General features: G+C 40.3%; 2 protein-coding genes across 2 annotated transcripts; both read left to right on the top strand.

Annotated features, from left to right (window-relative positions):
• Positions 1 to 4,255: 4,255 nt before the first annotated feature.
• LOC130024189 (olfactory receptor 8D1-like) lies at positions 4,256 to 5,197 on the top strand. Its single transcript, XM_056114826.1, has one exon. The coding sequence runs from the start codon at positions 4,256 to 4,258 to the stop codon at positions 5,195 to 5,197; it is 942 nt and encodes a 313-aa protein (XP_055970801.1).
• Positions 5,198 to 12,340: 7,143 nt separating this feature from the next.
• LOC130024187 (olfactory receptor 151-like) lies at positions 12,341 to 13,288 on the top strand. Its single transcript, XM_056114825.1, has one exon. It carries the CDS (start codon positions 12,341 to 12,343, stop codon positions 13,286 to 13,288), a length of 948 nt encoding a protein of 315 aa, XP_055970800.1.
• The last annotated feature ends 2,462 nt before the right edge of the window (positions 13,289 to 15,750 follow it).

The following is a 15,750-nucleotide window of genomic DNA, read 5'->3' as shown; positions in this document are numbered from 1 at the left end:
AACTGGAAAATGGTCAATAATTGAAATTTACAAAAGGGATTTTCTCTGTTGAAAAACTCCTAAGAGTCCTTGGGAAAAAGAAAACTTTTGAGTTTGTTTGAAATGCTCCAGGGAACAACAAGAATGCCACTCTGTTGCCATAAACACATACTTTGTAATTGTTTCATCCCTGTAGAGTCCAACTATTGGGACCACGAGCCCCTCTGGGGACCCTGGCTTACATTCATCTCCTTCAGGTTCAAATAGATCCAAATACAATTTCCTTCAGTAATAGAGGGCTAAGGGTCAGACGAATTACCTTTCTTGTCCTGCAGAGCCAGCCTGAAACTCTGCTCCGCATCAACACTCTGTGAGTTTTTATGCAGAATCCACTCCTTCATTTTGCCAGAATCAGAACTTTTCTGAGTTCTCTGCATTTGATGATAAAACTATCTGTGTGTGAAACCTTAGATAAAAATCGATAGAAGCTATTCAGCACCTTACTGGTCATTGGGCTCAGGTGAGTAATAAAATTGCTTATCTCCTGTTGCTACTCTATTTGAAATTAATTTGAGGGAAGCAATGAAAACCTCTCCTGAACAGATCGAAGTTTTCCCACCAGTGGAAGGCAGTAAGCAGGCAGTGTCTGCCGCACCCTCCTGGCAGGGCAAACACAGAACACAATGCAGGCCGACCCTTTCTCTGTCCACTCCTAGAGCTATTCTTTGACAGCAAAATCTCAGCTCTTTCCACAAAGCAAGATTATTCACAAGAACAGTTCTCATTTACACTGAATTTAAAATTTATAGAGCATTTTCATATGCAGTAATAACATAATATTGCCACGTTATTGCAAATGGCAAAATTTTATTGATTGATTGACTTTCGGGGGCACGCCCAGTGATATTCAGGTGTTACTCCTGGCTCTGCACTAAGGAATTACTCCTGAGGTACTTGGGGGACCATATGGGATGCCAGAGATCAAACCCGGTCAGCTGTGTGCAAGGCAAATGTACTATCACTCTGGCCCCCAAATTTTATATTTATGACTAAATATTCCATTGTATATTTATGTATATATTATAAAATATATATGTATACATAATGTTGTATATGTATGCATATATATGTATAAAATATGTATTGTTTGCATAAAATGTATATGTAATCCATCTTACTCTATCCATCCACCAAGGAACTCGGGTTATTTCCATAGCTCAATTACTTGCAAAGAAGTGCTTCAATGACAAGAGGAGTGCACAGAGCCTTTGAAATAGTGTTTTATATTTCTAACCTTTCTTTCATTTGCAACATAACAACATGGTTTTATGCCAAGTGAAACAATTTAAGGAAAAGACAAATCCCTATGATTTCATTCATATGTTAAAGATTAAAAAAAAACAAAAATCAAATTGGCCGTACTCAGAGGGGGAGGGCAGGAGGCAATGAAACTGGAGTGTTTTGGTGGGAGAGAGAAGTTAGAGTTTGGGGACTGACCACTATAGTGCAGGTGTTGGTATAGTGCAGCACCCCGAAACTTATGCCATGTTACAAACCAATGGTACTTCAATAAAACTTTTTTATTAATATTGTAATATCATGCTCGGGGTAGGATATTACCATCCCCCTATTCTCTAGCCCGTCTGATTAGCAATGTGTCAACCCTAGGAGCCAAACTTGCTCCAGATTCCTGACTCACTTCATAAATTGCCGTACCCAGGGTCAAAAAACGATGTCTTTCTGAACATGCTTTCCACTAGAGAATCCAGGAGCCCCCAAAACTCAGCTTGAAAGAAGGAAGGCACTTTGGCTTGTCTCTGACATTTTTATTCCAGGTCATTGGTTTCCTGATCTGTTTTTCTCTCCTGGTTATAATTCTAGAAATGAGAAATTCATTCTGAGACTGCAATTAAATTAGATGTTCCTGATACAAATATGTAAAAATGGGACTTAAAGCATTCCAGTCCTCAAACTTCTTCAAATAGGAAGTTTGAATAACTGCACTCCTCAGATATTGATCAGTCAAGATTTCTAGTGTATGAGGAGAAGGTAGCAAATGGGAGAGAGACAAGTCAATTTTATTCACTTCATCCACTCAGGAATGCATTTTTAATGACAGGAATTGTGTCTGATATGGAACCCAACACTAAATATTCAGGGGGGTTGTGTGGGGAAGGGAAGCACATGGGCTGTGCCCAGGGCATACTCCTGGTTCTTTTGCTCGGGATCACTCCTGCCAGTGCTCAGGGAACCATGCATGCTGATGGATTTCAAGGAATCAGCCCAACGCAAATGCCTTAACAACCTCTGCTCTGTTTCTCCAGCCCCTGAATTAATTCATATCGCTGTGTATGGTTTACTCACTTTAAACTGTGTCTAAGAAAAGTACAAAACATAAAGAAGGGAAATGCAATCCAGGCAAAGACAAATCATCAAAAGAAAAACAATGGGTGCTTATGCATGTCTGAAAGTGTTGCTTTATCAAAAATGGGACAAATTGGGAATGGGACTTACAGATGCCCCCTGAAGGAGGAACATGAGGGATGAGACAAAAGAGAAGCGATATGTCAGGGTCTCTCCAGACTCTACTCCAAACACATCCCCTCAGGAGACAGATGGGCTACTGTACCACAGCTCTGGGCCCCAGTGGACAGTAGTCAAGCAGCAAAGGTCAGAAAGAAGTATAAAGGCAAGGCTCTAAATGTCTAGGACAGTAGATGGCAATGACAATAAAAATTCTCCAGCCAAAATTGATAGCTTTCTGAAATTCGTTCAGGATCGCACAGCTAGAATGTAATCATGTCTAAGATTGATTTGATCTGCCTTCTGAAACTCAACTTTTTAACCACCCCACAATGATTGAAACACAGTTTTAAGAAATATCATGGGCTCTTAAAGTTATAAAGTGCATGAGAAGGAAAAAATGAATCTATAGAAGCTACATGAAACCATATATTTTGTGGGAGATGATATTTAAAAATTGTTTTTGAAAAAAATAGACTTCCACCTGACTTATTCATAGGAAAATGAGAATTAAAAATTAAAGAGAGGAAATCTGTGGGATACTAAAAAATCTGATTTTCCAAGAAAGCACAACATTTTGGTTTGGTAAAATGTAGAGAAACTGTCTGTTCATGAAATAGTCTAGTAGAAACTACATGTCATTTATTCCTAGGTTCTCTGCCCTCCACCTCACACATTTTACTGGCCCCAAATGAAAAAGGATAAAGTTAAAAAATTAAAAACATTAGTTCTGATTCCTACACTAGCTGTGACTCTGAAATGTTCAAGAAACTCATCTATAAAATAATATTGTTTGAGGCTGTGGAATAGAACAGCAGGTAGAGCTTTTGCCTTGCATGTAGCTGACCAGGTTCATCAATCCCTGGCACCCCATATGGTTCCCAATCAAACCAGGAGTGATTGCTGAGTGCAGAACCAGGAATAAGTCCTCAGCACAGCCAGATGTGGCCCCCAAAACAAAACAAAAAAATCAAAATTTTAAAAATAACATTATTTCAAGTTTTGTGATTCATATGATTCATTTATTTGCCTTCCCCCACTCTAATAAATCCTTAGAAACTACAATATGACCCATTTCATGGGGTTGTTACAAAGATTAAATGATATTACAAATAAAATGTCCCTAACATAGGCTAGTACCTTGTTGTTCTTCTCCCTCAGTTTCCCTCACCTCTGGAGAGCTTCCTGTCTACCATGGCCCTCCTACCATTAGCTCCAGCATGTCGGTTTCTCTCTTGTTTGTGTATAATGTGACAAAAGAATGAAAAGCCAAAGTCAAAACCAGTATCCAAGTGAAAAGCTGTGAGGAAACCAAGACTTCTGATAAGGTCCAAGTCTAAAGGGAAACTCAAGGAATAACAATCAAGATAAGGTAGAACTCCATGTCACCTGAGGAGAGAACAGGTGTGCAGAATTGGAAAGCAAGACAAGGGCAACAAAACTGAATGGTTTCTCGCAAGAAGACTAAGTCACGGTAGGGTTACTTTTCACTTTGAGGAGAATCTAAAATTCAACTTATGGAGACAAAAATAATTTCCACTTCCAAATATCACTGGAGTAGAGCAAGAGCCCAGGCCACATGAAGCGATGGTTTCCATTAAAGGTGAATTTCAGTCACTTGGTTTTCTGGACTCTGTGTAAGCTCAAAATTATGTCATTCATCAGATCTTGCATCACACAGTCCTGTTGGAGGGTCATATGTCTCGAATGAGAATCTCTTTTCTGAACCACTCAGCCCGCCCCAACTAGGAGAATGGATATAGGAAATCAGTCTTTGGTGACTGCGTTTATCCTTGAAGGGTTGACAGACCAACCAGGACTCCAGATTCCTCTCTTCATCCTCTTTATATTGATCTACACCATCTCCATGACAGGAAACTTGGGTCTGGTGTTTTTAATCAGGATCAGTTCTCAGCTTCACACCCCCATGTATTATTTTCTGAGTAACTTGTCCTTCATAGATCTTTGCTACTCCTCTGTCATAATTCCCAAGATGCTGGTGAACTTCATATCAGAGAAGAATGTTACCATCTTTCCTGAGTGCATGACCCAGCTCTTTTTCTTTGCCTTCTTTGGGATTGATGACTCCTACATGCTGACAGCCATGGCATATGATCGTTATGTTGCCATATGTAGCCCTTTGCTCTATAATGTCACCATGTCCCACAGAGTCTGTTTCTTGTTGGTCACTGGTGTGTACATAATGGGGGCTTTTGGTGCCTTGGTTCATACCAGCTACATATCTAGTCGCTCGTTCTGTGGAACTAATGTCATCCACCATTACTTCTGTGACATCCTGCCTCTTCTGAATATATCTTGCTCAAGAGACTACACCAAAGAACTTCTGGTCATGATGCTGGTTTCATTCAATGTGTTTGCATGTGCACTGGCCATCTTCATCTCCTATGCCTTCATCCTTGCCAGCATTTTGCGCATCCGTTCAGCAGAAGGCAGGTCCAAAGCTTTCAGTACCTGCAGCTCCCACCTGGCAGCAGTTGGGGTCTTCTACGGTTCCATCATCTTCATGTATTTTAAACCATCTACTGGTGACACAACCCAGGAGAAGGTGGCCTCTGTATTTTATACTACAGTGATTCCCATGCTGAACCCCATAATCTATAGCCTCAGGAACAAGGATGTCAAAGAATCTCTGAAGAAGGTTCTTAATAGTGGAATTCTTTCCAGGTCTGTATAGAAAACAGTACTTTGAAAAAAGTTCTTTTAGACACAGATTTTGTCTTACATATTATATCTCCTTATTCTTATAGGTAACAAGTTAGTTTCAAGCCAAAGACAATTTAAAACATTGGGATGATTTATTGATCCTCTTTAAATGTTCTAATTTTCAATGTATATATACTATGTATTGTAGTCTCATAATTACATAAAAAATACATTTCTCAGTCTGCATATTCAACTACTGGTCAAATCTACATATGCATGTGTATTTTCAATGTGCATTACCATATATTTAAAGTTGCAAAGTCTAAATAAATAAACACAAATGTATGTGTGTATGCACAAATGTATGTGTGAATACTGTATATACATGTACATAAAACCCACTGTACAATTGTTCTTGCTAAACTAAAAGTTTCTGGTCAAATTTTAAATTGCCATATCTAATAAAGGCTGAATATACAAATCCCCTCTAACATGTTCATATTAATTAGTAACAGTTTACAGAAGGAAAAAACTTTTTCATTATCAAATTTTATCATTAAGCCGAATAATACTTCTTTATTACTATTAGAAACTTGTTATTTTTCTAGAATTTTATGGCTTTTTGAGAATATGAAATTTCTAAAATTTACTAGATAAAAAGTCTAAAATTCAGGGACATAGAGAAAAAACATCCTATAACACTTTCATATTCTTAACCCACATCTTTGGGCTGGAGCGATAGCACAGTGGTAGGGCGTTTGCCTTGCACGCAGCCAACATGGCCAACCGAGTTCGATTCCTCCGCCCCTCTCGGAGAGCCCGGCAAGCTACTGAGAGTATCTTGCCCGCACAGCAGAGCCTGACAAGCTCCCCATGACGTATTCGATATGCCAAACACAGTAACAACAAAGTCTCCAATGGAGACGTTACTGGGCCCGCTCAAGCAAATCGATGATCAATGGGAGGGCCTTTACTTTTTACTTACTTTACCCACATCTTTGTCTACGTGAGGAAAACAAAATATATGAATTCCTGCAATTCTTTTCTAATACAAAGATAACAGTTTTAATCAACTTAATAATGAAATTTTGGCTTTAGAATCCAAGGAACCATTTGGACTCCATCCTGTTCAGTGATTTATCAGATAACATCTTGGACAAGCCCCTTTTCTCCCTAAACCTAAATAATCCAGTTTCATTACATGAAAAACAAGTTAGCCTTGGTCACAGGGCTTTGGTGATGAGACGGCTTCTATGCAAATGATGTCTAATTAATTATAAAGTAAGAATTTGTCCAGACAGCTGCCTCCTTAGGACCATGAACACATCTTGTGTCGGTGGAGGGTGGGGAATCCTTTGAGGTGGTGCCCAAATTACAGGGATTAGAGGGCAGGAGGTGTTCCTCAGGAGGGAACAGGTATAACATTTCTCTATTCTATATTATTATTTTTCGGAGAGTTCGGCAAGCTACCGAGAGTTATCTTGCCCACAGAGGCAGAGCCTGGCAAGCTCCCCATGGCGTATTCTATATGCCAAAAACAGTAACGACAACAGGTCTCATTCCCTTGACCCTGAAAGAGACTCCAATCGTTGGGAAAAGATGAGTAAGAAGAGGCTGCTAAAATCTCGGGGCTGGGAGGAATAAGAACGTTACTGGCTCCTGCTCAAGTAAACTGATGGACAACGGGATGGCAGTGATACAGTGATATTGTTATTTTTATATTTGCCAATTATGCTTATTCGTAGCAATTTCTTTCTTCTATAACTATTGGTGGAGCAACATGTGACATTCATTGCCCTAGAAATTAGAAATAAAGACAATTTACCAAAGCCACACTTCCGGAAAAGAGTAAATCTAGGTGTAAACCCATAATTTCTGCAGACAAGTCCAGAATCTCCACTAATCTGTACACATAGACCTCAAAACCATCACCTTCCTGCTGAGCTAGTTGCTTGAAACACCTTCAAACAAATGTTCTGACTATTAACTCATTTTACCTTAAACACCCCTGGTCTGACACTGCCTATTTTTGTATTCTTACTCGACACTCCTATTCAGTCACAAGTGTCTGAAAATATATACTTGAACCTCTGACCCATCAAAAGCTTTCTAATATTACTGAAATTCATATGAAACTAAAAGACCCTAATAGCCAAAACAATCCTAAGAATAGCAGAATGGCAACATTGTGTTTCTGACTTCATACGATACTACAGGGTTATAGTCACGGTCACGGTCCTCCCGTTGTTCATCGATTTGCTCGAGCGGGCCCAGTAACGTCTCCATTGTGACACTTGTTACTGTGTTTGGCATATCGAATACATCATGGGGAGCTTGTCAGGCTTTTGCCGTGCGGGCGGGATACTCTCTGTAGCTTGCCGGGCTCTCCAAGAGGGGCGGAGGAATCGAACTCGGGTCTTCCATGTTGGCTGTGTGCAAGGCAAATGCCCTACCGCTGTGCTATTGCTCCACAGGGTTATAGTAATAAAAAAAAAGTGAGGTGTCATAATCAAAACAGGCACATGGACAATGGAATGCAATTAAGAGGCAAGAATCAAATCCTCAGGTACATGGGAAGTTAGTTTTATGATAAAGGATTCGAAGTTTAAAGTGGGGAAAAGACAGTGTTTTCAATATGACATCTGGAAAAAATGGAATAGGTGTGTGCAAAAGTAATCTAGATGTAAACCCATAACTTCTGCAGACAAGTCCAGAATCTCCACTAACCTGTGTATTGCTGTGGTCTTATAACATTACTGTGGTTTATAAAATGGTTTCTGGTCTTATGTCCAAGTCTTTATTTTGAGTTAACTTTTATGCATGATTTGAAAAAAATTAAATTAAATTAATCAAATAAAGACTTGGACATAAGACCAGAAAGCATTTTATAAACCACAGTAATGTTATAAGACCACAGCAATACACTGCAGTGGGATATCTTTGGAAACTAACTGCAACAATAAGAAAAATAAAACCAAAATTAAATGAGTTTAAATCAAGCTAAAAGCACAATAATCAAAATGAAAAACACTTCCTACAGTATGGGAGAAGATATCTGAGTGCAATACACCTGACAAAGAGCTGAGAGCCAAGATCTCATGATAAAGAACTCCTAAAGCTTAAAAACACAAAGGCACAACTGAACATACATTTATCAAATGGAAACACACAAGTGTCAAGTATGAATAACTGTGTGTTATCACTTTGTATTAGGAAATGCAAATCAAAGCATTGAAGTTCCACCCCATGTCAATGAGAATGGCTTAGAAAGAAAAGGCCCCAACAACAAGTATTGGAAGGGGTGTGGAGGGTAACAAAAGAACACTCTTGCACCACTGGAAGAAATATAAATGGTCTGAGGTCTATGAACTACAGTGTATAGAACTTCTAAACTATTAAAATTTATCTACCACCTGATTCAGAAATCCTATTGCTAGGTATACATCAAAAATAACAACACAAAAGCTCTTATTCAAAAAGAAACATGCATATCTATGCTTAACAAAACATCATTTACAAGAGTGGAGTGCAAGCAACCCAAGTGAACAGTAATAGAAAAATGGATAAGAGAACTATAAACACAATGTAATACTGAACAGCCTAAGGAAAAAAATGAAATCTTTTATTTTGAAAAATCTTGGATGAAACTGGAGGGGGGCCAAGCAAATGAGAGACAAATAGGGATGCCATTCTGAGTATGGAGGGGCCTAGAGAAGCAAAGCCCAGGAACAAAGGAAACAGCAGAAGAACAGGTGGATTCAGACCACAGAACTGGGTTACCCACAGGATAGGGAGCAAAGGAGGGAAGAGAGGGAGAGTGGGACATTGAGAGTGAGGTCAGAATAGGATAATATAATTTTTGAAGAGGTGTGAAATTGTTCCCTAAAACATAGAATTGAGTAAACTGAGTTATCAGAAATGGTGAGAAAATATTAAAAGTCTTTAAGTTGGGGCCAGAGTGATAGTACAGTGAGCAGAACATTTGCCTTGCACACGGCCGACCTGGATTCAATCCCCAGCATCCTATATGGTCCCCTAAGCACTGTCAGGAGTGGTTCCTGAATACAGAGCCAGGAGTAACTCCTGAGCATCGATCGCCGGGTGCGACCACTGAATGCACCTGTTCTTCTGCCCTTTCCCCACTTTAAACTTTGATATTTTAGTTGTAACAACTGTTTGCTTACTCAGTAAAGAGCTAGAAGTGAGCATCCTAAATACTAACACTGTTTTTCTTTTTGTTTGGGGGTAATACCTGGCAGCGCTCAGGGCTGGAGGATGGCTAAATTATATCTTATTAAAATGCTGGTGTTTCCTTGCTGAACTTTAGTTTGGTTGATCTATCGATCTATCAGCAAGGAAACACCAACATTTTAATAAGATACAATTAAAATATCCATTGAATCTTCAAGAATAAAATTTGATCCGGATGATAGCACAAGGTTAAAAAAAGCAAGCGTTATTATACTGTTTTTGTAGTACAGCACTCACAACTGAAACTGCCCATTGAAAAAAAGGAGAAGTTGGTCCACCAAATTGAATCATATCTCTCTGTAAAAATCCTACAATCATTAGAGATGAGAATCCTTTCCAAGTCCTACAAAACTGTTTTCTCCCCTCAAGAATTAAGATCTGCCCAGGATGGGAGATGCATGCTGAAAGTAGACTATAGACCAAACAAAATTGCCACTCAATTCCTCTTTTGCAAACCACAGCACCCAAAAGGAGAGAGAGAACAAAAGGGAGTGCCCTGCCACAGAGGCAGGGTGGAATGGGGGGTGGGGGGTGGGGGGGGGGTGGGAGGGATACTGGGATTAGTGGTGGTGGAGAATGGGCACTGGTTGAGGAATGGGTCCTCGATCAATGTATAACTGAAACCCAAGCACAAAAATTTGTAAGTCTACAACTGTACCTCATGGTGTTTCACTAATAAAAAATTTTTTTAAGTAAGTATACAAATTAAACTGAAAAAGAAAGAATTAAGATCAAACACTGAATTCTGTACATTGGGGACATCAATATTCTATATGCACCATTATTCTGGATGCAAATTTAATTCCTTGTTTCTGTCTTCTCAGGACAATTTCACGTTTGAGTGTCTCCCTTGGATCTGGGGTCCTAGGAGAATACTACACTCATTCATCCCTTGGAGGTCAGAGAGCTGCAAACAGGTCCAAATATTCCCTTGCTTAAAAATGGTGGTTCAGATATAGGGAGGGAAGGGAGTTGCAGCTTTACTCTTTGGCGTTACTGTAGAGCATAGATCTTCCACCCAACTCATTCTTTATTAGAAAACAAAAGGAGAATTACTTTTCTAAAAGGTACAAGTGAATCAGCAGCTCAACTGGAACAGGAACAGAGCTTTAAAGATGGTAAGGATGGGGTTTTATTTCTCTTTCATTTCCAGGAGCTGCCCTTTGATTTCTTTTTGTATATATTAAGATGTTAGTAAACTACTCTCTAAATAAGATCTGCAATGCAAGATGAAATCTGTCATAGAGCAAAATGTGTGAATTTATTTCACATTACAAGCAAAAATCCACAAACTTGATGGCAGTCTATGTTTGGACACTCGGTTTCTGAGTGTCCTTTTGCAAAAGCATTCACCACAAAATGGGATCACTTAGAATTTACATGTTTGCAATGCCAGAAAATGACAGTAGTCCCAAACGTATGTCGCTATTACTGAACTCAAAGCAACTGGAGGAAGAATTTTCTCTTGCCTGTGAGCACACAATGAGAAAGTTCATAGGGGTAATCATGGGGAAAGATCTCTAACTTTCTCCTTCCTTCACTGCTTTTCCTACCTGCGCACACAAGAGAATTTCAGCTCCTCCTAGAGATACAGAGCAGAGCTGAGTGCCCATTTACTCCTGCACAGAGCTGCAGAATTAAGGTGAAGTGCTCCTTAACTTGTAGCACCGATGATCGGAACTTCCCTCTATACTAGGAATGCTGTGATAATGGTGATAATGCAGAATGCCCAGTGCTTACTGAAGGAGCACTGAGACCATGGTCAGTGGCAACCAGTGTCCATACAGTGCCAGCTACAAACACTGAAATTAGGTTCCTTTGTGGGAAGCAGTGGGGGTTGGGTTCAGTACTGCTGACTCTGAATCAGGGACTGTATCTGACGCTGGAGTTGGAACCAGGATGGGCTATATTCAAGCCGAGCACCCTGCCCCTGTACTGACTCTGGCCCTGGGATGAGATCCTTAACTAGATCAATTAGATTCTCAATAAAACTTTGATGTTGATAACACAGGGGTGCTAACTCCGCAGTGTTAGCCAAGCCACAGTTATTAAGTGTCTCCTTGTCCTGATAGTTTAATGATGGGAGGAACGCAAGAATCATCTCTGTCCCACTCACATACTCTCCAACCAAATTTAAAATCACGCTATCATATTTTTTGCTATATACCTTTATATCAATTTCAAATCTATTGGAAGATTAATACAACCCTGGATGAAACATCACTGTCACTGTCACTGTCCTCCCATTATTCATCAATTTGCTCGAGCGGGCCCCTTAACATTTTCATTGTGACACTTGTTACTTTGTTTGGCATATCAAATACGTCACGGGTAGCTTGCCAGGCTTTGCCGGGGGGGGGGGGGGGCGAGATACTCTCAGTAGCTTGCCAGTCTCTCTGAGAGGAGCAGAGGAATCGAACCTGGGTTGGTCGTGTCGGCCATGTGCAAGGCAAACGCCCTACCTGCTGTGCTATCGCTCCAGCCCGGATGAAAAACATAGTAATTACAAATATATTAATCGTACTGCACTGTAGCAATAGCACATTGGGTCGGGCATTTGCCTTGCACTCAGCTAACCTGGGTTCAATTCCTCCGTCCCTCTCAGAGAACCGGGCAAGATACTGAAAGTATCCCCCCTGCATGGCAGAGCCTAGCAAGCTCTCCATGGCATATTCGATATGCCAAAAACAGTAACAAGTCTCACAATGGAAACTTTACTCATGCTGGCTCGAGCAAATTGATGAACAACAGGAGGACAGTGCTACAGAGAGTACTACAGCACTGTATGTAACTAACAATTCTCTTTATATGTGATTAGTAGTGGGTACCATTTTGCTCTAGACAAAGATTAATTTAAAAAAAACTAAGAATGAAAGAAACATAGGTATCTGACAAGCTGTGCTATTTCTTTTTCCTTGTATCAATGCTCTGTCTCCTGAAGGAAGTGACCAGGTGCAATCACTCCACTGTGACTGAGTTTGTCCTGGAAGGATTAACACACCAGCCAGAACTCCAGCTGCCTCTCTTCTTTCTGTTTCTAGGCATCTACGGGGTCACTATAGTAGGGAACCTGGGCATGATCCTCCTGATTGCTTTCAATTCCAAGCTCCAGTCTCCCATGTACTTTTTCCTTGGTAATTTGTCATTTATAGATCTCTTTTATTCCTCAGTTGTTACCCCCAAACTCCTGGGAAACTTTTTATGGGAGAAAAATTATATTTCTTATCCTGGATGTATGACTCAGCTCTTTTTCTTTTGTGTTTTTGCTATTGGAGAGTGTTTTATGCTCTCTGCCATGGCATATGACAGATATGTAGCTATCTGCAGTCCTCTGCTCTACAATGTCACCATGTCCCAGAAGGTTTGCAATGTCTTGGTGACCGGGGTCTATACCATGGCAATAGCTGGAGCTTTAGCCCATACACTGGCCATGGCGAAGGTCTCCTTCTGTGGGGACAATGTCGTCCACCATTACTTCTGTGACATAGTTCCTCTTCTGAAGATCTCGGGCTCCAGCACAAACCTGAATGAGCTTATGGTGTTATTCGTAGGTGGATTTGATATGCTAAGTACAACTGGGACCATCATCGTCTCTTATGCCTTTATTATTGCCAGCATTCTTCGAATCCCCTCTGCCGAGGGCAGATCCAAAGCCTTTGGTACCTGTGGATCTCATTTTACAGCTGTTGGGATATTTTATGGATCCATCACATTTATGTATTTTAAGCCATCTGCAAGCAGCAGCATGACCCAGGAGAAGGTAGCTTCTGTGTTCTACACCACAGTCGTCCCCATGCTGAATCCCCTGATCTACAGCTTGCGAAATAAGGACGTAAAGAATGTGCTGAGAAAAGTCTTTGGGAAGAGGTAAAGGGAGGAAATAAACACCCAGAGGTAAGGGCAGAATGTGTTCTTATTCCTTAGAATTTATTTGTTTCTAAGAAGTGAAATCCCATCTTCTTCCTTAGACTAGTCCTTCCAGAAATTAATCTCTTTTTTTATTGGTGGCGGGAGGGAGGGTGGTCCACACCCAGTATGCTCAGGGCTTACTCCTAGTTCTGTGCTCAGAAATCACTCCTGGTGTGCATGAGGGACTATATGAAGTGCCAGATATAAAACCTGAGTCAATCAGACCTGCCTGCAAGGCAAGAGCCCTGACCAATGTACTATTGCTCTGGCCCAAAAGTTAATCCTTTTATCATGTTTGGGAAAATACACAAAATCCCACACATACACATACACACACCCATCCCTCTGTGAGGTTTATATAAAATAATAATACAGTAGTATTGCTGATTTTTAGACAATTATTCAGAAAATTTTTCTCAGGTGAATTTTATTATCTTTCTTCTACCCAACTGAGAAAATTCTAAACAGAATCTTTTACTTTTTATTCTGGGTGAATTAGCATTGATCTACTTTGCCTCTGTTAACTAGTTGTTTTCCCCTCGTAGTATATTAAACCTCTCTATCACAAAAAAACACCATTTTAATACTTGAAGAGTAGAAAAGTCATTGACATCTGACTGCTTATGAATGCTTCTTAGATCCTTCTTTTATTCTTTCTCTGAGAATACCCCTTAAATAATTTAAGGCACTTTTACTAATAGAAATTTTAAGTCTAAATAGTCCCATGTAGGGCAATGAAATTCCTCTGTGAAATTAAACTTCATTCTCGCAGAGCTTAACTCCAAAGCAACATTTTGCCTTCAAAAATTGAAGTTCAGAGCCAAGAGTAACCCCTGTGCATTGCCAGGTGTAACCCAAAAAGAAAAAAAATTGAAGTTCATAAGTGATTGATTTTCCTCAGCAACCTCAAAAAACTGAGATGAGGGGGAAGTTTCTCAGAGTTCAATTCTCCTCTGTTCACTGCTTTCCCCCGTGTGACATGCAGACTGAATTTCCTAGGAAACTCTCCCTCACCACAGCTACAGAGCAAGGCTGTGAAAGATCCCAAGTGCTCCCCACCAACTTTCACTGAGACATCAATTACCTCCTTTCGATTATCACCTGGTGCTGGACACACAATCATGGATCCATCACCATAATCTGTACCATGGACAGATGCATCCCCACCCCCTAAATGTTTCCTCATTCCCCTGAAATACCTCTTCCTCCATCATTGTCATGCTGCCACCTCAGATTAATTTAAGTGGAAGAATTTTATTAAAAAATTAAGCCATACAAAAAATACTCTTCTGTATTGTGATTATGATCTGTATGGATCCGTAGATGACTCCTTTTCGTTGTTGAGGTCAGATGTGACGGATGACTCAGCCATAATGTGTTAGTCAAATTACCTGATGATGACCATTGGGTTGCTTCCAGTTTGAGGTGGTAAAGAATAAAGATACTATGTTCAAGTCTTTGTGTGACATCTGCCTTCATTTCACTTGAGGAAATACATGAAATTTGAATGTCTGAGTTATCTTGTAGCTATACATGTTTACCAGAATCTGAGATCTGCTCTGTAAATTGCCTACACCTTTTAACATTTCACTTGGGGTTTAGGGTGGTATAGAACAACGAAGACCACCTTCTTCTCTTTGTCCAGAGAGTTTGGGAAGGAGTTTGAAATGCATGAATGTGACAGTCCTAAAGAAACTCTGTAGCACAAGAGAGCTGCCAGTTCCAAAATCAGTGAAATGAGCCAGAAAGAGAGGGATAGACATAGAAAGATTGCATTCATCTGGGTAAGATAAAATAACAAAATAAGAGACTAGCACCCAAGAACAGCTGTGATAAATATCAGGAGATTCACTCCATGGCTTCGAAGCCAGCTGTACACTCTCGGGGTAAAGGCAGCTCAGATAGAGAAGAGAGAACCAAATAAAGGGTGCTGGGAAGATCCACCCGGATGGGAGATGCATGCTGAAAGTAGACTATAGACCAAACATGATTGCCACCCAATGCCTCTTCTGCAAACCACAGCACCCAAAAGGAGAGAGAGAACAAAAGGGAGTGCACTGCCACAGAGGCAGGGTGTAATGGGAGATGGGGGGTGGGAGGGATGCTGGGATTGGTGAGGGTGGGGAATGGGCACTGGTGGTGGGATGGGTACATGATCATTGTATAACTGAAACCCAAGCACAAAAACCTGTAAGTCTACAACTGAACCTCATGGTGTTTCACTAATAAATATATATATATACATATATATACATATATATAAAAAGCCCATTCAATGGCAAAAAATATCTGTGAGACAGGCGTTTGAGGGCCAGATACAAAGACAGGTGTAGACAAAGAGGCAAAGGGGATAAAAAGATGGGTATAGGCAAAGAGGTATGGCATATAAAGACATCAAGAGTGACACTAAGATGGGAAATCCTA

The sequence above is a fragment of the Sorex fumeus genome, unplaced genomic scaffold, assembly GCF_029834395.1.
Source record: "Sorex fumeus unplaced genomic scaffold, SorFum_2.1 ptg000028l, whole genome shotgun sequence".
NCBI classification, from domain to species: Eukaryota; Metazoa; Chordata; class Mammalia; order Eulipotyphla; family Soricidae; genus Sorex; species Sorex fumeus.
This window is presented reverse-complemented; position numbering and strand designations above follow the sequence as displayed.